This window comes from Hemitrygon akajei, chromosome 1, assembly GCF_048418815.1.
Source record: "Hemitrygon akajei chromosome 1, sHemAka1.3, whole genome shotgun sequence".
NCBI classification, from domain to species: Eukaryota; Metazoa; Chordata; class Chondrichthyes; order Myliobatiformes; family Dasyatidae; genus Hemitrygon; species Hemitrygon akajei.
The window spans coordinates 69,104,670-69,129,066 of NC_133124.1; the positions used below are offsets into that span (position 1 = coordinate 69,104,670).

At 46.0% G+C, this 24,397-nt stretch overlaps 1 protein-coding gene across 2 annotated transcripts in view; it reads right to left on the reverse strand.

The window, feature by feature from the left end:
- The window catches only part of agap3 (ArfGAP with GTPase domain, ankyrin repeat and PH domain 3), a 514,810-nt gene that overhangs the window by 105,178 nt on the left and 385,235 nt on the right, over window positions 1-24,397 (reverse strand). For both annotated transcript variants that reach the window (XM_073044964.1, XM_073044954.1), the window contains exon 11: window positions 14,109-14,277. In XM_073044964.1, the coding sequence (XP_072901065.1) occupies window positions 14,109-14,277 (169 nt within the window). The remainder of the gene's footprint in view (window positions 1-14,108; window positions 14,278-24,397) is intronic.

Genomic DNA, 24,397 nt, shown 5'->3' on the forward strand with positions numbered 1-24,397 from the left:
TTTCAGCCAAGGTGCACAGTCAGAGTTCAGGACAAAATCCCTGTCAGAGTACAACTAACACCACATCAAACAGAGTCTGCCTCTCACTGGGGTGAAGTTCAACACACTGTCAGAGTACAGTCCAATGCCTGGACTGGTACATAGATCACAGCTACACACACGAACAGGCTCTTTAGCACACTCTGTCTGGGTCACCAATGACGCCAGATTAAACGAGCCTGCACACAATCCATATCCCACCATTCCCTGCCACCTTTGTGTCTGCTTCCATCTCTTCCCCTTGCGTGTACTCAAGGCATCTGCTACACTTGTGTAAAAAAAATCCTGCATCATGCATCTCCTTTAAACTTCGCCCCTTTCACCTTAAACATTTGACCTCTGAAATCTGATGTTTCCACCCAGGGAAAAGGACTCTGATGATCTACCCATCTGTGCCTCTCAAAACTTTACAAATTCCAATGCCCCAAAGAAAACAATCAGCGTTTGTCCAACCACTATATATAGCTAATACAATTCACACAAATCCAGTGAACTACTCTGCACCCTCTCCAAAGCCTCCACACCTTTCCTATAATGGGGTGACAGAACTTGATCATACTCCAGATGTGGCCTGACCAAACCTATGAATTTATATTCCAAGATCCCATGATACAGCAATGTTCCCAAGGGGTCCTGCCACTGGGGGCTGCTCCTCACCTTCTGGTTGCGTTTTAACCCCACCCTCTTCATATTTAGTCATCCAGTATAGAGACAGCAGGGAGGAAGGAGGATGTCCTCAAGAACTTGTTCCTGGGATTGTCCAAGTTAGCTATCTATGGGGTTGTAGAGGCAGGCAGAGGAGGGATCTACTTGAGCTGACTACCTGGCAATGTTCCAAGGGTATACCTATGCCTGGCTAACCCTGGTGAAATAACACACAGTGTTCACAGGACTGTGGAAGTGTTCCAGGGCCATTGTGCGCCACAGGGAATATTTGAATTTAGTTTGTGATAGATTATGTTGTTGTTGTTGAAAGAAACATTTTTTGTTAAAAAACCTCCTGCCAGTTACTATAGACTTTCCTTTTATATTTGATCTCCCAAAGTGAACACCTCAGATTTACCTGAATTAAACACCATCTGCCTTTTCTCTGCCCATTTTATCCATTGATCTATATCCTTTGAAAATCTTCTTCACTATTCACAACTTTACCAATCTGTATTTTTGTCCAAATCATCTGTATATATAATGAACAACAGAGGACCCAGCACTGATCACTGTAGAACGCCACTACTCACAGATCTCCAGTCAGAATCACACTCCTCCACCACTACCCTCTGCCTTCTATAGACAAGCAATTCTGTCTTCAATCTATCAAGTCTCCATGTTCTTTACAGTCCACTTCTTGGTGGGGGGTACAGCCAGACTCTCCGTTGGGGTACATTCTCCTGATCCACACACAGAGCTAATGGCATGTACACCAAGCCCAGTTTGTTAATAGCTGTGGGAAACATCTCTGCCCACGTGAACAGTGGTTCATCACTTCTCTCTGCTTTCTGGCTCTTGCATACTGCACAGTTCCCCTAATCCCATGGGTTTCCAAGTTGTTCCCCCAATTGGTGTCCAGTCCTGATCTGAACTATGAAGTACTCAGTAACTGAGGCACCCTAGGTAGGATCTGGTGCGCTGTTTGAAAAGAGTGTTTCTTTCCACTCTGGTACAGAAGTGAAGTGGGGGACATCCACATACAAATTGTCAAAAGCCCATAGGAAATCAATGGCAATTTCTTCAGCCAGACAGTGGTGAGAGTGTGGAGCGTTAACACAGGGAGCTGTAGAGTATTTCAGGGAATTACAGATAAGCTGATGAGGAAGAGGGAATCAAGTTCCCTACAGACAATTTGAGGGGGAGGCAAAACCAGTAACACCAGCCTGTGGTTGGGCTTTTTTGCCATGCCATAAATTCTAAGGATCTACATCAATTCTCTTCCTCAAAGAACTCTATCAATTTGCTCAAAGAGCAATTAATGTTAATAATTCCACCTTGGCTTTCATTCATTAATCTAATTATTCTCATTCCAATTCACTTTGTTAAGATTGTTGTACTTCCAGCAGTGTTGCCAAGTGTCACCCCCCTCCCCTCCTTGAACAATGATGTAGTTCCCCATATTTAAGGACTAGAGGCTGGGGCCAGGTCTGGGACACTGTCTCCCTTACTTCCCCTAGCTTCAGGTCATCCCATCTGCAGCCAGAGTTTTTGTTCTGGAGTAATGCCTTCTCTCTATCTGCTGCACTGATCTTCCCCTGCAGACCAGGCTTAGGAATGTGGCTGTGAATTGTTGTTCAAGCCATCTGTATTCAGGACAAGGTGGTTAGGACGTATATTAACTAGTCCAAGTGTCTGTGTTTGGGACAAGTAACGTCTGGACATATATCGACTGGCCTAGCCATCTTTAGTTGGGATACCCTCATCTGGAAAAACCAACAAATAGATCCAGCCTTATATAATGTGGAGCAAACGTGTGACTATTTACTTGGATAAACAGATTTGACCAGGTACTTGTGTTTTGTCAAGATGGGCAGTGTTGGACAGAGGCAGATTCTCGCTGGTCAGGACAGACTCCCTCTGAGCTGGATATACTGGTTTTACGTAGACTGACAATGGGTGACCTTGGGATTTTTTGAGCAAGATGTTTTAAGGTTTTTTCAGGTTTCCACAGGTCCAGTAACTGAGGTCAGATCCTGATTCATCATGTTGTACAGCACAGAAACAGGCCCTTTGGCCCATCATCTGCCCGAGCTCTTTGCGATTGTGATTGTACTAGGGCCATATCCTTCAATGCCTGTATCTGATTCCAGCACCGCCTTTGGTAGTGAGTTCCCGATCTCAACCACTCTCTGTGTGAAAAAAAACCTCTATAAATCCCTTACTTTAAGCCTATGCACTTTTGTCTTTGATACCTCTCCCATGGAAAGAAAGATTCTGACTAGCCACCCCATCTATACCTCATAACCTTAAACACCTCAATCAAGTCACTCTTAGCCTCCTTCACTGCAGGGAAAGCAATTATGCAATCTCTCCCCATAACAAAAGTTCTCCAATCCAGGCAGCATTCTGGTGAATCTCTTCTGCACTCTCTCTAGCACAAACACATCCTTTCTGTGATCTGGTGACCAGAACTGTACACAGTGCTTCAAGTGTGGTATAATGAATGTTTTGTAAGGTAACATAATATTTCAATTCTATAATCCAAGTGCTGACCTATAAAGATAAGCAAGGCATACACCTCCTTCATCACCCTGTCTATCTGCGATGCCACTTTCAAAAAACTATGGACCTGAACCTCTCGGTCTCTCTATTTATCAACATTCAAAGTACGTATAATATATACAACCTTGAGATTCACCTCCTTGCAAGCTGCCACAAAGAAACTTCAAAAGAACCCATTAAAAAAGACTGTCAAACAAGAGGAAAAAAAACTTGTACAAACAATAAAAGCAAGCAAATAGTTGTAGAACTTCAGACGACACGAAGCCAGGCATCACTGCAGCTGGAGAAGGCCACAGCCTCAGTTCAGCGTGGAGCTGAGTAAACGTCGTGGAGCAGCAGGAAGAACCAGCCACCACTTCACCTCCAGACCTTACACCCTGACCTTTCCAGTCTGGTCTGGTGCTTAAATCACTCAAACAGTGGGTCGTTCCTTGCTCTTGGACTGCTTCTGGGCCTGAAACTCATACCCATACCCAACCTTTCCAATTCAGTCTGGCGCTTAAATCAATCCGACATCGGGGCTTTCCTCACTCTCGGGTTGCCGTGACTTCGCCTTGACTCTGCTTTGACCTTGCCTCCGAATTCGTTTGTCTTGATCATGCCTCCGGCTCCTCTCGCCTCTCCATTGTTAGCGTTGTTATTAATAAAGTGTATTAGTAAGGTTTTTAATAGCTTTCTTTGTTTTTTTTTGCTGCCAGTAATCTGTCACTGGGCATCACTGGCACCATTTTAAACTGGACACAATGGGCACTGTTCTTCAGTACCCCACCATATAGTCATCACACCTGTACTTGACTTTCCAAACGGATCACCTACGTGTGTGGGGTTTCCACGTCTCTTCCTGTAACTCTCTGAACACACAGTTTCAGCCCACATCCCAGAGCTGTATGGATTAGTGGGTTAATCCACTGCTGCACATTATCTCCAGCAGGCAGTTGGGAGTACACTCTACGGTGGGGGGAGGGGGGTGGGAATGGTAGTCGATGGGGATATGCAGGGAATAAAATGGGCTAGGGTATGATTGGTGTAAATGGGTGGGTGTGGGTTGGTACAGACTCTGTGGGCTGAAAAGCCTGTCTCTGTGTAGTCACAGGACAGCAGCCGGGTGATTGTTCGATTATTTTTCTTTTATTTCCTGTCTACTCTGATGGATCAAGTATTTTAAATCAGGGCACATCAATGTGAGCAACTCCTGCATTTTTAAAGTGGTGAAATCTAATATAAACTGATAATTAGAAGAGATGGCTGGTCTAGCTGACATGTTGTAGCTACAACATGTTGGAGCTGGTGGACCCCAACTGTGAACACATCTACTCCAGGAACTTCGGCTCTGAGTTGATGAGCTGGAGTCTGAGCTCTGAACACACTGACACGAGAGACTGGCCTAGACACAGTACCTCAAGACAAACCAAGGTGTGTGAATATTTATGGTAATTAGTCAGGGAGAGGATAGTGTGACTGCAGAGCATTCTGGGAGATAGTTCCAGATGAGCCTTAGCCATTCCCCTTGCCTGAGACTCTTTAAGACACTGGCCAGTTTATATATAGAGTACTGTGAGCAGTTTTGGGCCCCATATCCAAGAAAGGATGTGCTGACATTGGAGAGGGTCCAGAGAAGGTTCAGGTCAGTGATCCCAGGGATGAAAGAGTTAATGCATGAGGAACGTTTGATTGCTCTAGGCTTGTACTGGGGGGGGGGGGGGGGGCATCCCACTGAAAAATGCCAAATATTGAAAGGTTTAGACATTGACAAGATGATTCCTATCATGGGAGAGTCAAGAACCAGAAAGCACAGCCTCAGAATAGAAGGAAGTCCCTTTAAAATAGAGATGAGGAGGAATTTCTTTAGGCAGAAGATGGTGAATCTGTGGAATTCATTGCCACAAAAGGCTGTGGAGGCCAAGTTATTTGGTATGTTTCAAGCGGAGGTTGATGGTAACCGTGTCAAAGGTTACAGGGAGAAGGCAAGAGAATGTAGTTGAGAAGGAAATGAAATCAGCCATGATCAAATAGCCAAATTCTGCTCCTATGTCTTATAGTCTTGTCCCATAAGCATGGGGTTCTTGCTCCATGTCTGGATGATAGTGGTCACTGTAGGGAGGGTAATAAACTGTCCGTAGCACCAGGTTATAGGGAGAATTCCTCTGCAGCAAAGACAGCGTCCCGAAGGTTGTGTTGACTGTCTTCTGCTAGGGTTAAAGACATCTCTTTTGGTCTAGAGAAGAACTTGAAATGGAAGGGGGAGGAGTCAGTTGTTGTGGTCCACCAAAAATATTGGTGGGGCATGAAAGGAGATTCGAGGACTTGCGAGGAGCTTGGAGCTAAACTGAAAATAGAAAGCACAATCCTCAAAGCTTGTTGTGAGAGAAATGCGTTAAGGGAAGGAAAGAGCTGTCCCATTGGGATGGATTTCACTTGAATCCTGCTGGAACCAGAATACAGAGTTGGACACAGGGCCTCACGGTGGGGGGGGGGGGGGGGGGGGGAGAGAAACAAATACAGAAGATTTAATAAGTCAAGAGAAAATGAGAGTTGTGCACAGGACAGAGAGGGGGAAACTGACAAGCAAAGTGTAAAAGACTGGGGCAAAAGTATGCGGCAAGTCAGGGCAATCTACAAAAAGTCAAAGTTTAGCATCTTTATTTCAATGAAAAAACATGACACGATAAATGAGTGGACAGCAGAGATGGTGCTGTATGAGTACGATCCAAAATCTGTGGCTAAAGGGTGACAGGACTAGGTGTTCGCATTCCAGGTTCCTCAAGACCAGACCTGAATGGATCAGCCATGACCACAAGGTTCAGGTTTGCTCCTGTGTTCGTGTAATACCCAAGGGAACTTTTTGAATAAATTGCTGATTTATACATTTGGTATATCAAGATTCAGGGTCAGCACAGTAAGGACCACGTTGTCTGACCCCGACCATACCTGATCTACACCTAGATAAAGCTTGCAAGTTTTAAGAGCCTCTCCTGTGCTAATTGTTCACCTATTCAGCTCCCAACCGATCCTACACTCTGCTGCACATCTGCAGCTTCAGTAATTCACCTCCTGGAGTTCAGGAACCTTTCATCTTCCCTGGGTGAACATCAGCCCCTCTGGTCAGACCTGTAGACTCTGTTGTCATTTGGTGAGGGCACAACAGTCACTCAGTTACTTAAGAAGGTTTCTCCCAAATTGGCATCAGGCGGCCAGAGGTTTTTGTCAGGAATTCATGAGCCACAACTCTGTTCAGACCTCACGTTGTGTTAACACCATTATACACAGAGTAGAGTAATGAGGCTTAACCACTAATGCTTCTGACTGCTCTTTCTCCATGTAATCCGCAGTCTTTCTACCAGACCAAGTCATCAACTTGCTTAAAGCACATCGGCAGCCTCCGGTGAAGAATTTTAGTTGTACGTAATGCAGACCGGCACAGGTCATCTGCTGCTCTTCACCGAACCCAGAGCGGCCAATCCTACCACAGCCTGACCAGCTGAGACTGATCTTAAAGGAAGTGGCAGGCAGGGTAGGACAGGGCAGTCTGGGCTGGGTTGTACAGGACAGTGCCTAGAGCACCTTGGATAGGGCTGAGCTAGTTTGGACAGCTGTAAGGCGCTGAGCTGGTCTGGTCTGGACGATTAGGACTGGCCTGGGTTACTTGGGCAGTGCTAGGCTGAGCAGTGCCTATCCTCTGCACCCACCTGCCCTGTTGTTTTGACACCAACAGAATTGCCAATTCTCCAATTGCTAATTCTCAGCCCTGACCAGACACTCAGGGACACAAACCTCATTGAGACAGGACCACAAACCTCACAGCAAGGCAGGATCACAAGCCTCATGTCAAGGCAGAACACACTGGCTGATGACTCAATCAGTGCAGATGTTGCAGTCGGCATCAATATCATCCTCAGCTCACTCCCCCACTGCCAGCAGCTAAACACAAGTCCCACAGCACTGCCAGCCCTCCTTACTGGACCCAAGCACTGTGTCAGTCTGAAACACTGTCACCAGTAACAGCAACCATATTACAGAGCAAGATGCCACAAGGGATGATGATTGTACAGGGAGTGAGAATATAGGCCTGTACAGTGCTGTATTGCCAAACGTACACACTGGGAGGAACAGCTCACAGTATGGCTGCAACATACAGGAAAGCCATTGGGCCCATCAAGCTGGTGCCAGCCACTGGTCAAGCTTCTGAGAGAGTTTATCGGACAGCTCCCAGATATAAACTCAACATCCAGTCGGCCCCGGGGAACTGCCTGGCAGGTGAACAACCGTTGTCCACACACTCCTTATCAGCACACACCACTGCTGTCACACTGAATGTCAGCCAGCATCTTCATATCAGGAGATTTTTATCTGTACAGTCAGTGTGAAAAGAAATCAATGGGTTGGTTTAACCCCTAACCCAGGCTGACGACTGACCCATTGTGGGAGAGCTGGAACTGCCAGACACATACACACAACACAGTCCCCGGAGTATCGACCAGTGCTCAGCAGACAGCAGTACATCAGCACAGCCTTAGCACTGCCATGCATCTGAATGAGGCTGCGGTTCAGACCAATGCAGGCTGCATGAGGGGTATATACACAGTGTGGGTGTAAATGCAAAGCAGGTGTATACAGAGCAAGTGTGTACACACACAGTGGATGGGTAGTGTCTTCAGTGTGTGACAGGACACTGCCCAAGATTGGACTCCATACCTCTGCACCACCTACCCATTCCCCCAGCACACCCTCCACCCACTGCAGAACATCCCCCCACACTCTCAACCTCTTCCCCCACACCATTACTGCTTCTCACACATAGAACATAGAACAGCACATTACAGGCCTTTCGGCCCACAATGTTGTGCCGACCCTCAAACCCTGCCTTCCATATAAACCCCCACCAATATAAATTCCTCAATATACCTGTCTAGTAGTCTCTTAAATTTCACTAGTATACCTGCCTCCACCACTGACTCAGGCAGTGCATTCCACGCACCAACCACTCTCTGAGTAAAAACCTTCCTCTAATATCCCCCTGAACTTCCCTCCCCTTACCTTAAAGCCATGTCCTCTTGTACTGAGCAGCGGTGCCCTGGGGGAGAGGTGCTGGCTGTCCACTCTATCTATTCCTCTTAATATCTTGTACATCTCTATCATGTCTCCTCTCATCCTCCTTCTCTCCAAAGAGTAAAGCCCTAGCTCCCTTAATCTCTGATCATAATGCAATCTTCACACCCCCCCACACACTGACCCTCTCCCCACAACTTGCCCTTCCCACACCGTCCTTCCTTCCCTATCACACCAGCACTGCCATTCACACATCCTCAGACACTCCCACACGTTCACCCTCTCCCGCAACTTCATCGCCCTTCCCACACTGTCCCTCCTTCCCTCCCAAATCCTCACCCTCTCCCATAACTTCACTGCCCCTCCCACATTGTTCACCCCTCCCATCACCCCTCTGACTGTAAGGCAATAAGACAGCAGCAATTCATTCAGCCCATCATCAGCTCTGCCATTTCCTCATGGCTGATTTATTTTCTCTCTCAACCCTCTTATGAACCAAGAACCTATCCTTCATTGTCTTGGCTTCCATGTGGCAATGAATTCCACAGATTCACCACACTAAAGAAGTTCTTCTTCATCTCTGTTCTAAGGGGATGACCTTTAATTCTGAGGCTTTGCTATCCTCTCCTTTCTTTTCCACATCCACTCTTTCTAGACCTTTCAGATTCCAGTAGGTTTCAATGAGATCCTCCCGATCTCGTAGGCTTCAAGGAGATCCAAGCCTTATCCTTCTGAACTCCATTGAGTACAGGCCCCAAGCTATCAAATGCTCCCATACATTAACCCTTTCATTGCTGTGATCACCCTCACGGACCTCCTATGGACCCTCTCCAACACCGGCATTCCTTCCTTAGATATGGCGTGCAGAACTGCTCACAATGCTCTACACGTGGCCTGACCACTGCCTAAGAACGCCTCAGCATTATGTCTTTGCTTTCATGTTCTAGTCCTCTCAAAATGAATGTTAACAATGCATTTGCCTTCCTTATTGCTGACTCAACTTGCACATTAGCCTCCAGGACTCTCAGATCCCTTTGCACCTCCGATTTCTGAATTTGCTCTCCATTTAGAAAATAGGCTATGTCTTTATTCCTTCTACCAAAGTGCACTGAATTCCACCTTCCACTTCTTTGACCAGTCTCCTAATCTGGCCACGTTCTTCTGCAGACTTTCTGCTTCCTCAACACTACCTGCCATTCTACCTGTCTTTGTATTGCTTGCAAACATGGACACCAAGCCATCAATTCCTTCATCGAGATCATTAACGTATAATGTGAAAAGTAACAGACCCAACACTGACCACTGAGGAATGCCAGCAGTCAGTGGCAGCCGATAAAGGCTCCTTTTATTCCCATACTTTGCCTTCTGCCAATCATCCAATCTTCTGTCCATGCTAGTATCTTTCTGTACTGCATTGTGCTCCATTCATCTCTCCAGGATGACTCTTTCCTCAACACTCACCAGTTGTCCCCTGAATTGCTGTCAATGGTCAAGGTGTGGAAAGGGTTAATCAGTTTACCATCCAAGAATCTAAATAAGCTGGAGAAGTCTTTAACCATTAGGAAAAATGTACCCAGTCACATCCCTTTGATGGATCACCCACTCCCCTCCTACACAAACTACATTTGTTCTAAAGGTTAATTGTTTGTGAGCTCTGATTTGAAAATAGAGTCTCCCGTGCACTCTTCTCATCTTTTTCCCTTCCTCTGGACTAATTAACCTTTCTAGGAACTCATGTCTGAATCTTTCCACCTCTAACTCCAAGCAAGTCCGGTGGGACCAGGACAAAGCTGCCGAGACATGAAACGCACCAGCCGAGCGTTCCACTAAACACTCCCAGCAAAAGCTGATAATTACCTGACTGCTTACACCAGTCACCACAAAATGGAGGTATAAGTAAAGGTGACTGCAACAGCATGAGCTACAGTCATAAACAAGGGGAGATACAGTCCCACACAAATAGGAACAGGGTCAGATACAGTCCCTCACAGACAGGAACAGGGTTAGTTACAGTCCCTCACAGCCAGGAACAGGGTTAGATACAGTCCCTCACAGACTGGAACAGGTGGAGATACAGTCCCTCACCGACAGGAACAGGGTTAGATACAGTCCCTCTCAGAAAGGAACAGGGTTAAATAGAGACCCACACAGACAGAAACAGGGTTAGATACAGTCCCTCACAGGCAGGAACAGGGTTAGACACAGTCCCTCACAGACAAGAACAGGGGGAGATACAGTCCCTCACAGACAGGAACAGGGGGAGATACAGTCCCTCACAGACAGGAACATGGCGAGATACAGACACTCACAGCCAGGAACAGGGTTAGATACAGTCCCTCACAGACAGGAACAGGGTTAGATACAGTCCCTCACAGACAGGAACGGGGGAGATACAGTCCCTCACAGACAGGGACAGGGTTAGATACAGTCCCTCACAGACAGGAACAGGTGGAGATACAGTCCCTCACAGACAGGAACAGGTGGAGATACAGTCCCTCACAGACAGGAACAGGGTTAGATACAGTCACTCACAGACAGGAACAGGGTTAGATACAGTCCCTCACAGACAGTAGATACAGTCCCTCACAGACAGGGACAGGGTTAGATACAGTCCCTCACAGACAGGAACAGGTGGAGATACAGTCACTCACAGACAGGGACAGGGTTAAATAGAGTCCCACACAGACAGGAACAGGGGGAGATACAGTCCTTCACTAACAGGAACAGGGTTAGATACAGTCCCTCACAGACAGTAGATACAGTCCCTCACAGAAAGGAACAGGGTTAGATACAGTCCCTCACAGACAGGAACAGGGGGAGATACAGTCCCTCACAGACAGGAACAAGGGGAGATACAGTCCCTCACAGCCAGGAACAGGGTTAGATACAGTCCCTCACAGACCGGAACAGGGGGAGGTACAGTCCCTCACAGAAAGGGACAGGGTTAGATTCAGTCCCTCACAGACAGTGACAGGATTAGATACAGTCCCTCACAGACAGGGACAGGAGGAGATACAGTCCCTCACAGACAGGGACAGGGTTAGATACAGTCCCTCACAGGCAGGAACAGGGGGAGATACAGTCCCTCACAGACAGGAACAGGTGGAGATACAGTCCCTCACAGACAGGAACAGTTGGATACAGTCACTCACAGACAGGGACAGGGTTAAATAGAGACCCAGACTGACAGGAACAGGGTTAGATACAGTCCCTCACAGACAGGAACAGGGGGAGATTCAGTCCCTCACAGACAGGAACAGGGTTAGATACAGTCCCTCACAGACAGGAACAGGTGGAGATACATTCCCTCACAGACAGGAACAGGGTTAGATACAGTCCCTCACAGACAAGAACAGGGGGAGATACAGTCCCTCACAAACAGGAACAAGGGGAGATATGGCTCACACGAGTAACAGGAACGGAGAGATATGATTCCACACAGACAGAAATAATGGGAACTACAGTAACACACAGACAGGAACAGAAGAACAGTCCTCATTAAAATACCACTTAAATTCCATTTTATCAACTCTCCATCTGTAGCCTATCCTGCCTTGCTGATAAGTGCCCCTTTAACTACTTCTCCCCTGCTGTGGGGTGTCAGTCTCCACCACCCCTCAGACAGTGTTGTCCACATTTCAGTCCACCTCAGGGAGTAACAAAAGCCTTATTCCCTCCAAACTTCTTAACCCTTAAACCACACCCTCTGGTTTTCTATCCTTTAGAGATCTTTAAATTTACCTCCCATACCCATGTCCTCCAAACAACCCCAGCCCATCCAGTGTCTCACTGCACCCTCTCCAGCACTGACTGCCATATCCTATTTATGGTGTGACAACCAGAACTGCACAACATACACCAATTGTGACCCAAATAATATTTCATCAAGTTTCACCATGATCTCCCAGCTCTTATATTCTGTGTGCTTCATGATAATGAAGGCAAATTTCCCACACCGTTCTTCACCACTATATTGATCTTTGCTGACATCTTCAGGGATCCATGGACGCAATACACTCAGGTCATTCCATACCCCAATACCACCAAGGGCCCTATCATACACTGTGGATATCCTATCCTCACAGAGTACATTACCTCATATTTATCAGGTTAAAATTCTACCTGCCCGTTGAGTAGAAACATTGTGAAGTCATGCTGCAACTGTATAAAACTTTGTTTGGCCACGTCTGGAATTTTGTGTGCAGTTCTGGTTGCTGTGTTACAGGAAGACTGTGAAGGGTTTCAAGAGGTTGCAGAAGAGGTTCACCAGGATGTTGCCTGTATTAGAGGATATTAGCTATAAGGACAGGTCATATAACTTATATTGTTTTCTCTGAAGTGTCAGAGGCTGAGGGGTTCACTGCAGCAGTGTACTAGGTCAAATACAGGGAGAAGTACAATGGAGAAGTTGTTAATGCCTCAGTATCAAGGAGTGAATGAAGTGTTCAGTAATGTTTGGTATCTCCAATGTGAGAAACCAGGAAGGGCAGATACAGTACAGGAGCTTGGAACATGCAAATGTGTTTTCTGTTCCCCTCACCAGTCCACATTCTGACTGAACTGAACTTTGCAGGAAGTTTCAGACTACTTTTCTGGCTCCACCAGCACCCACTCCCCTTCTCGAGGCACCTTCCTGTTATTCTGCGACCCAAAGACTCCTTGCAATTGAGGTCATGATACACCTGCACTATTCCCAGCTTCTTTACACCTCTAGCCACTCACAATGTGATCTGCTCAACAAAGGACCACCGTTCTGCAATACTTATTGCTTCTTTTATTCCAGGTTTCAACAATGCTTCTGCGAATTCAGCAAACATCTCTGCATTTCACTGAGACTTTTAGTTTTCTGCATTATCGACTACTTGCATTTAGACTCTGTTCAGTGGCTCCCCTCCTTCCTTCCCCTGCACCTTAGGACCTACTCCCAGTTCTGGAATGTAGGTGTAGGGTGGCACAGTGCTGTAGTGCCTTGCGTAATGCTTTACAGCACCAGCGATCAGGGTTCAATTTCCACTACGGTCTGTAAGGAGTTTTTCTCTTCTTCCCATGTTTATGTGGATTTTCTCCCATGTTCCAAAGCTGTATAGATTAATAAGGGTTTGTAAATTGTGGGAATGCTACCTGGCACTGGAAACATGGCGACAGTTATGAGCTGCTCCCCGCATAACCTTGGACAGTGTTAATTGCTTATATAGACAGCACATTTCACTCTGTGTTTCAATGTACATGTGACTAATAATGCCAATCTTTTCTTATCATTTGTTTCTCCAGATGCTGCCCGACCTGCAGAGTATTTCCAGCATGTTCTGCTGTTATTTCAGTTCTCCAGCATGTTACATCAGTAACAGGTCGTGGGCACGGTATGCGTGGCTTCAGGGTGACTGTCTGTATTTGGTTGCCTGATAAACTCAGAGTCCTCACACGTTAACACAACTCACCAGAACAACCTCCACTGCATTGCAAGGCAAAGTCAATGTGGTTTTGCAGGACAAACAATCTTATACCGAAGTAAGCATTCAAAAGTTCACCAGTTTTATTCAACACTTTCTGCTGGAAAACTGTGCACCCCGTTTCATCCCAACGACTCACAGACAAGGCATTTCCATGTTCCACCTTACCCAGCTTTCCAACAGGGGCATCGCCTCACATCACTCTCATTCCAACTGACACAAGACTGTGACCAATCCTCCAAACACATCAACACAATGTACAGCACTATTCAGCAATGGCCCTGGGTCTGCAGCAAATTCACACAACCCGACCCAGCATTCTCCATGTTATGCTCACAGACTGGGGAATGGCAGCTTGCATACCTTGACTAGCTGCCAGCTGCAGATTGCTCCTGTCCTTGGTGAGGCCGTTGGTCTTGGGGCTGGCTCCAGGAGCATTCCCAGCTGAGGCACGTGGGAGCCGTTTCCCCGGGACTTTGACCGTTGTGCGCAGGAGGTCGATCTCCTTACCGTGGACATTCTGCATGTAATCCTAAAGGAGCAGACAGAAGCATTAGGAGTCTTACCTGCCGCAACATCACACTGTAATAGTCAAGCAGGCAGTAAAATAATCACACAGCACCACATTAACACCAGGACACCTCAGACAGTCATCTCTGGCCATACAGAGAAGGTGGGACTTCCGGCTGATGGATGGAAGCTTCCAAGAATCACACAAGGATGGAAAGGCTGGATCTGGTCAAAAGATTCCCACTGGCAAAGAAAATTAGAAATTGAACAATTTAGGCATCCCAGTGGCTTGACTTCATTAGGAGTCTGAAAAAAACTTTGATATGCCACCAAAGATTCTTGCAAATTTCCACAGATGTACTGTGGACAGCATTCTGACTGTCTGCATCACCGCCTGGTATGGACTCCAATGCACAGGATTGCAAGAGGGTTGTGGACTCAGACATCTCCATCACATGCACAACCTGTGGGGTAAATACGTACAAAGCTTCTCCTCTGAGGTTGGGCGAGACTGGAACTAGAGGTCATAGGCTTAGAGTCAAAGGTGAAATATTTAAAGGGAACCTGAGGTGGAACTTCTTCAATCAGAGGACAGTACAAGTGTGGAAAGAGTTGCCAGCGGAAGTGATGGATGTGGGTTAAAATTGCCACATTTAAGAGAAATGTGGATAGGTACATAATTAGAGGGATTTGGAGGGATATGGTCCAAGACCAGGTCTTGGGACTAGGCAGTAAAACAGGTCTGCATGGACTAGATGGGCCAAATAGCCTATTACCGCACATGTCATTCAGCCCATCAAGGCAGTTTCAGCTCCTGGTACAGCAATCACATTCATTCCAGTAATCACAACTTGTCCCCTGCCCTGCACGTTATCCTCTCTCTTGTTGAAAGCCCTGACTGATTCCATTTCAACTGACCAGTTAACAACTATTCTGATCCCTCTTGTATACAATGACCAAGATTTCCAATTTGCAGCCTTGACTTTTGAATCACCTGTTAGTAGAACAGCTTCCTTCCATTTGCCTCATTTGAACCAGCAGAACCCTGAATACCAGCATCGCATCTTCTCTCAAGACTTTTAGCTCCACTGCTCCTGGCTATCGAGGCTGAAATCACTCATCTTAGAGGCCACCTGAGGCCTCTCTCGGATCTTCACTTCCTTCCTACAGTGTGCTGACCTGAAATAGATGCTCTATCCAGGTTCAGGTTCAGGTTCAATACAACTCTGCTGCATTGGTGTCCAGCGCAGGATCACAGGGCTTTTTACTGACTGTGCTCTCAACACCCCCTGACACTTCCACAGAACTTCTTCACCAAACAACCAGCAAGGTGCCAGACTAAATTATTGTGGTCCTCATGGATTTAATTACCCGATCTGGGGCAAGGAACTGATGAGAAGGTGTGGGGGTTTGGGAGTGAACATGAGAGTGGAGAGGGGATCAGGAAGTGATGGTTCGTGATGTGGTGTGGGATGTGGTGAAAAGTTGGGTCCATGTGGCTGAGATTATGGGAAGAGGCCTCGTCTGATGAGAGTAGAGACCCAGGGTGAAGCTGAGTACCAGAATGTGAGAAGTAACAGCTAAGGATTATTGCTGGTTATAACATGAGGTGAGAAAAGCACAGAGGGGCACTGGCAGCAAACTAGGATTAGTGTAGATAAGCATCAAGGTCAGCACGAACAAGGTGTCCAACGGGCCTGTTTCTGTGCTGCACAACTCCAATGACAGAATGATTCTATAAAATGATCAAAGGCTAAAATCTTTTTCCTATAGCTGAGGGATAAATACTGTAACTAACTACCAACACAAACGACCACTTAACCTACTTAACCAGTATGTCTTTGGACTGTGAGAGGAAACTGAGGACCAGAGAAAACCCACACGTTCTACGGGGAGGACATACAAATTCCTTACAGAAGACATTGGAATTGAACTGCATACTCCAGTGCCCCAAGCTGTAATAGTATCACACTAACCTCTACGCTACCGTAGTGCTACTATAGATGGGCAAAAAAGACAGCATTGATAGTGGGCTTCTGTTCTGTACAACTCTGTGACTGTAACAAAATCACAGTTCATTGGCACAGCAATAGGCCTCTTATTCCATCATGTTCATCCTAGCCATGCAACAGCAGCTGAAGTTAAACCCATTTCCACAAAAGGTTTGGGCCATAACTCTTCCAATGCTCATTCTGGGTAGTTCTCAATGTGTGACACTTTTGACCTCCATCACCCTTCAAGTCACTGAGTTCCAACCTTCCATCCCCTCGAACCATTTAGCAATTAACTTGGCATCATGTTCCCTGGTTAGTTATCTCTCAGCTATGGGAAACCAAATCTCCCCATTGCTCAGCCTCTGACAATTTTATGGACATCAGTTAAATTCTCCTTCTACTTTTCTTCTTCCAAAATAAACAAGCCCAGCTCAGTCTCTCTTCCTAAATGATTTCCTCCCATTTCTGACAAAATTCCTGTAAATCTCTGCCTTCTTTTAAATGTTATCAGCTTTTACCACTTACTATAGCAATCAAACATCTTGAGGGTTTGGCCAGAGGTTCAGTAACTCAGCAATCACAATTCAGATTCCCATTTAGGGCTAGCTTCTCACAGAAAAGCTTCTGATACAAATGTCCCACCACAGTAAAAGGGTTTGAGGAAATATTGGATCAGTGTGGGGCCTGGGAGATCATACAGTTAATATTGTCCGAGGCCATCATTGCCTGCCAAGGACCAAGGTAATCACCCAACAACTTGAGGATCCCTACCACACAACCATACAACAATGTCCGGGGCTTAACTTAACTCCGGGGGTCAGAGTTCTTGCCTTCTCCATCTTTGTTCAATGTTGGCCTTGGACAATGTTAACTGCAAGGAAAGTGTCACAGTTGTTGACATCTTTCAGTTCCCTCACATGCCACCAAGTGTGGCCATGAACTAGAAGATCAGGCTATAATAGTCCTCTCGCTGCCCCTCACTGCTGAGACACGAGTGTCCACTAACAAGAAGAGACGTAACAGCACGGTCAGCTGTTCAAGTCCAACACTGTGCATTTCATGGAACCGTGAACTTCTGACACGGAGCAGAGTGAACGGGAATGGGACTGCCACCCATGCAGGGCATGAAGACAGCCAGTAAATCCAGTGGGACTCACGGTGAAAAGAGGGGTGTTATCAAAAGGGGGGGGGGCAGAAATACTTGCCTCTTTAAGACTCAATTGACACATGGGACCAGAGTGCAAATTAAAAGGAAAAATTCAGAATCAGCAGCTTGCAGTGAGAGTCCGTCGGAATTAGGTGCCAACACACTCCCTTTATTACAAGCCATAAAGCACTAATTTCTTCACAAGCCACCTCGCTAATTACACAGCCAGCGCACTCATTTCATTTTATTACTCGAATTAACAGGAAGTTCAAACCGTGTAAAGCTATTAAGATGTGTGATTAAGCCACATTCAATTAGTTTCTACAAACAATTTAATTGATGTTGCAGATAGGAATTAACAGAAGGTGAACGTGTGAATTACTCGGCTGTCGAGAGCGATTCCGTCTCCATCGGCCGCGCCTCAACAATCTCACACCAAGCACAATATCTTATTCTGCGAGCCATGATCAGACCATGCAGCAAGCTCACATTTCAGGGACACCAAGCCTGGCAGGAGGGGAGTAACACACACCTTGATTTTATGGGAGAGAGAAGGAAAGTGAACAGGGAGGCACAAGTGCGAGAAAGTGAGCTTGAAAGATGAACAGAGCCTCAACATGAGAAGGTACAATTATCTGTCTGGGACACTGCATCAGTTCTGAGGGAATTCTGTCATCTCAGCCGGGACACCAGATTGAGCCTTGTCATCAGGGATGACAAACTGAGCCGTCAGCTTTTCCAGGTGGACATAAAGCTTCTCTGCGAGGCTGTAAGGACCAGTAGGATTATCCGGTCTTCTGAGGTCAATATTGATTTCAATGCCACCAAGAAAACTGTCCTGATGAAGGGTCTCAGCCTGAAACTGAGGATGGAGCTGTAAGCTGTCGAAGGTTACAAGAGTATGTAGACAGGATGCAGAGTTGGGCAGAAAAGTGGCATATGGAGTTCAATCCGGATAAGTGTGAGTTGATGCATTTTGGAAGGACAAACCAGGCTGAGTACAGGGTTAATGGTTGGTTACTTAAGAGTGTGGATAAACAGAGGGACCTTGGGGTTCAAATCCATACATCCCTCAAGGTCGCTGCACAGGTTGATAGGGTAGTTAAGAAGGCCTGTGGGATGCCAGGCTTCATTAACAGGGGGATTGAGTTCAAGAGTAGAGAGGTCATGTTGCAACTCTACAAATCTCTGGTGAGACCACACTCACCGAGTATTGTGTTCAGTTCTGGTCACCTCATTATAGGAAGGATGTGGAAGCAATGGAGAGGGTGCAGAGGAGGTTTACCAGGATGTTGCCTGGTTTGGAGAACAAGTCACATGAAGCAAGGTTAGCAGAGCTGGGAATTTTCTCTTTGGAGCGTAGAAGGATGAGCGGGGACTTGATAGAGGTCTACAAGATTATGAGAGGCATAGATAAGGTGGATAGCCAGTACCTGTTTCCCAGGGCACCAATAGCAAACACCACAGGACATATGTACAAAGTTGAGGGAGGAAAGTTTAGGGGAGAAGTCGGGTAAATTTTTTACACAGAGGGTTGTGAGTGCCTGGAATGACTTGCCAGGGATGGTGGTGGAGGCTAAAACATTAGGGGTATTTAAGAGCCTCTTGGACAGGCACATGGATGAAAGAAAAATAGAGGGTTACGGGGTAGTGTGGGTTTAGTATTTTTTATAAGGAATATATGGGTCGGCACAACATTGAGGGCCGAAGGGCCTATACTGTGCTGTAGTATTCTAGTGTCTAGAAACATCAACTGTTTAGACAGACAGACATACTTTATTGATCCCGAGGGAAACTGGGTTTTGTTACAGCCGCACCAAACAAGAATAGTGAAGAAATATAGCAATATAAAACCATAAATAATTAAATAATAAGTTAATCATGCCAAGTGGAAATAAGTCCAGGACCAGCCTACTGGCTCAGGGTGTCTGACACTCCGAGGGAGGAGTTGTAAAGTTTATGGCCACAGGTAGGAATGACTTCCTATGACGCTCAGTGTTACATCTCGGTGGAATGAGTCTCTGGCTGAACGTACTCCTGTGCCTAACCAGTACATTATGGAGTGGATGTGAGTCATTGTCCAAGATGGCAAGTAACTTGGACAGCATCCTCTTTTCAGACACCACCGTCAGAGAGTCCAGTTCCACCCCCACAACATCACTGGCCTTAGGAATGAGTTTGTTTATTCCCCTCCATTGATGCTGTATGACTTACTGAATCTGTCCAGCATTTTGTGTGTTGACCAAGAAAAGAGTCATAGTATTGGAAGAGCACGGTCAGAAACCATTTGGTGCACAGAGTTCATGCTGGCTCTAACAGTTTCTTCACCCCATTTCTCTGCCACGCCTCATTGTTCCATGATGTATGAACTACATGTCTAACCAGGCTCTAACCTAAACTTTCTGATACAGAGTTAGCCTCCCTGAACTTGTACTGTGTGGTTCTACTCATGAAGATCACAGTGCCAGGAGCTTTACCACTTGCTCTCTCCAATATGCTTTTCTGTGTTTTATGCCCTGTCACTGGAAAGTTGTAAAAGTTTGAAGATGGTACAAAAGGCGTTCACAAGGATGTTGCCTCAATAAGACAGTATTAACTAAAAGGAGAGATTAGACAAAATTAAGATTGTTTTCTCTGGAGCATTGGAGGGTGAGGAGAGACCTGATAAAAGTTTATAAAATTATGGGAGGCATACATATGTGAGGTAGTCTGAGTCTTTATCCCAGGATTGAAATGTCAAATATGAGAGGAAATCGCTAAAAGGTGAGAGATGGAAGGTCAACTCCAAATCCAATTCCAACTCTGACTTGGATGATGTAGGGTTTGGAGGGGTTGTGCTATGAAGTTGAATGGACTGAGACTGTGCTTAATAGAGTTTAAACTAATAAGATCTAATCTACTCGAAATATATAAAATCCTTAGTGGGCTAGACAAGGTGAATGTTGGAAAGATGTGTCCCCCTGAAGGAGAGTCCCAGACCAGAGGTAATGAAGGGGGATCCATGCAAGCCTGAGATGAGGAACATTTTCTTCTCTCAGAGGGTTGTGAGCCTTGGAAACTTCTCTGTACAGTGAAACTAGAATACATTCAAAGCTGAGATAGATGAAATTTTAATCATTAAGGGAACCAAGGGTCACAGGGTAAGAACTTGAGAAAAGTTGGATTTTCCTACTTTATTGAACAACGGAGGAGCTGGAAGCACTGAATGACCTGTTCTTGCTCTTTATGTTATCCTGATCTCACTTATCACTGCTATGCGCCTGCACACTCTGCCAGCCAATCCACTTCCTCACTCTGTACTACACTTCGAACTTCAGTGTTAAACTTATACCCAAGGACTGCGCTTAACATTGACGATGAGTGACAGGAATTCACAGGCAGGCTAATGGACAAAACAGAAAATGTAATGAATAATCACATGGACATCAAAAGGGAAATCTTGTTTAAACAACCGCATTAAATTACTTGATGAGCTAACACAGAGATCTGGCAAAGGAGATGCAGTCAATTTGTCCTCTGTTTGGACTTCCAAATGGCTACAATAAGTACAAGCTCAGAGATTAATGGACAATGGGCAGCAGAGCAAACGGTGATAGGAATCTATAGCACAGTAGGTAGCTGTTCACTAATCAGCTCCAAAAACCAGAGCCAGCTGATCAGATCAAGAGGGAAGATGTCAACAAAGAGACTTCAAGGAGACACAGAGAAGCTGAGTGGGCATGTGGGTGGAGAACGACCTGGAAAAATGTGGGAATATCCATATTTGCGGAAAACCAGGAACACTAAGTATTTTTATTAAACAGTAAAAATGAGAAATGTTTATGCTTAATGGGAGCTGACTGTTTTGTATGAAAGCCACTAAACACTAACAAGCAGGTGTAGCTAAGGAAACAATTGGTATGTTGGTTTTAAACTGCAAGGGGATTTGAGTGTAAGAGGAGAAATGCCTTATCACAACTTTGTTGGGCTTTGGGACACTGTGTACTATTTTGGTCTCTGTGCCTGTCAGGATTCACCAGACAAATAGTGAGGGTATTTGGACAACCACATGAGGAGAGTTCCAAGGACAGGTGATTTCATTGAAAAATGCTGCATTATTTGGACTTGACAGACCAGAGGCAGGGAGGGTGTGGAATTAATTTCTCTTGTAATCTGCAGGTAAACTACTGTTCCTGTTGTGATTTTGTCCCCTAAATGAGTGGATACATGCTGTAAACTTATATTAATTCTTCATACATTAAATCCATCACTGCCTATCCATCCCAGCTGCTCATCTCTCATATCACAATCACTTGTTTCCACTAACACAGTCCCTTATAGAGGGTGGTGGAAAGACATAATATTTCAAGTAGCTAATACATGGGAGATAGTGACATGCCATTGAACATACACTGTTCTTGAATGTACATTGGAAGAAATACAACACCATGAGCTGCAGGGTGACAGATCCAGTGCTGAACAGAAAGAGGGTGGGGGAGAAGAACTTAGCTGGCACCAACACAAAGGGCTGAATAGCAGGAAATTTTATACGTGACCTCAACAATATAATTTGCATATTGTGGTCACTCTTTACAAGGGATCTCCTTATGACAAGATTAACCTTTTCTCCTTGCGCATCAATTTTGTATGCATTCCAAAAGTGCATCCTCTACGTTGGTGCTCACTGAACAGGGTGGTGTTGGAGGACTCCAGGACTGATGATCACCCATTGTCTCTGCGCAAGGTGACTACCTCCCCAAATGTGCTACCCACAAAATCCTTAGCCTCACACATGAACCACAGTGACTCCAGGCACAGCTTCAGCTCTGTGTGCCAAAGATCAAGACTGTCCCTGGACTGAGCAAGTGCAGCAATACAGAATAACACCTCTCTCAAACTCAGGGACACTGAGGAGTTTGTGAAGAGGAACCCAGGGAGATACTGCCTCACTCTTTAACATAGGGTCACTGTGCTGCAAACAGAAGTAGGAATCATAAGTGATTCCACCCCCCTCAAAAAATTTAGGGGTCACTGGGCAATGATCAGGGAAAGAAATCCTGTCTGATTTCCTCCCCCCTCTTTCTTTCTACCCTGGGGGTCAATGAGCAGTGATGTGGAACAGAAATCCTGGCTCAATCCCCCCCTCTCTCTCTAACCTAAGGGTTAATGGGCAGAGATCAAGAGCAGGACTCCTTGCTGATTCCCCCTCTCTCTAAACCAGGGGTCAATGGGCAGTGATCAAGAGCAGAGACATTGGCTAATTTCCCTTCTTTTTGACTAGTGAAATGATTGGGAGCAGGAAGCCTGATCAAGTGACAGCAGATTTTCCTGCACTGTGTACAGACAGGGAAACATTCATAAGCCACACTTCAAAATAAAAAAGTTCACTCATCATCTGCAGGATTTTTCAGCACTGAATTGACTTCAAGTGACCAGAACTCAGCAATAAATCAGCTGCTTTAAGTAATTGAAAAAGTATTAGAAAGCTCATCATCCATGCAATAAACTATAAAATAATAATTTATTGTCTATTAATTTCCATTTCTGAAGCACAACTGCTAATGACCATGAGGATTTAATGCAGTTTTTATAACCTCGACTGTATATTCAAGAGCGGGTAGATGATGCACTCACATGGAGACACAAAGCACTTACAGCAGGCAAACTCTCCAACCAAACACCAGACAGGGAGCCTCAAACGGCAGCGGGGCTTGGTTCATAGAATAACATGAGGAACATGGGGAGCAACACAAGGATCACAGAGGGCGGCACAGAACACAGGAGACAACATGGGACACAGAAAACCCCGGGGATCACAGAGGACAACATGAAAAACAGGGAACAACCCTGGGGATCACAGGAGACAACATGGGACACAGGGAACAACCCTGGGGATCACAGGAGACAACATGGGACACAGGGAACAATCCTGGGGATCACAGGAGACAACATGGGACACAGGGACCAAGACAGGACACAAGAACAACCCTGGGGATCACAGGAGACAACATGGGACACAAGGAGCAACCCTGAGAATCACAGGGAACAAGACAGGACACAAGAACAATCCTGGGGATCACAGGAGACAACATGGGACACAGGGAACAACCCTGGGGATCACAGGAGACAACATGGGACACAGGGAACAATCCTGGGGATCACAGGAGACAACATGGGACACAGGGACCAAGACAGGACACAAGAACAACCCTGGGGATCACAGGAGACAACATGGGACACAAGGAGCAACCCTGAGAATCACAGGGAACAAGACAGGACACAAGAACAATCCTGGGGATCACAGGAGACAACATGGGACACAGGGAACAATCCTGGGGATCACAGGAGACAACATGGGACACAGGGAACAACACGGAGCAGAGAGAACAACCCTGGGGATCATAGGGGACAATATGAAACACAGGGAACAACATGGGATCACATGGCACAACATGGGACACAGAGAATAAGAGAGGGATCACAGGGGACAACATGGGGCAGATGGAACAAGACAGGGATCACAGGGGGCAGCACAGAACACAGACAACAACATGGGGATCACAAGCAGCAATTCAGAAAGGGAACAATGCATAAAGCAGGGGAACACAACATAGTAGCATAGCAGTTAGTGTAACATTTTACTGAGCCAGAACCCGAGTTCAATTCCACCATTGTCTGTAAGGCGTTTTCACCGTGACCAGGTGGGTCTCCTCCAGGAGCTCCAGTTTCCTCCCACATTCCAAAGCCGTAGGGGTTAGTAAATTGTGGGCATGCTACGTTGGCAACTAAAGCATGGTCATACTTCAGAGCAGCCCCAGCACATCCTCTGACTAAAAACAATGCAATTCACTGGATGCTTTGATGTACAGGTGACAAGTAAAGCTAACCTTATAAAACAGAACATGGGAAACATCATGACACGTGATGTACAGACCTCTGCAACACAGGACAGGGAACAGTAAACACTGTGCTTCAGTAACAGGACCAGATCCAAGACCGAGAGACGCAAATCCATACCCTGT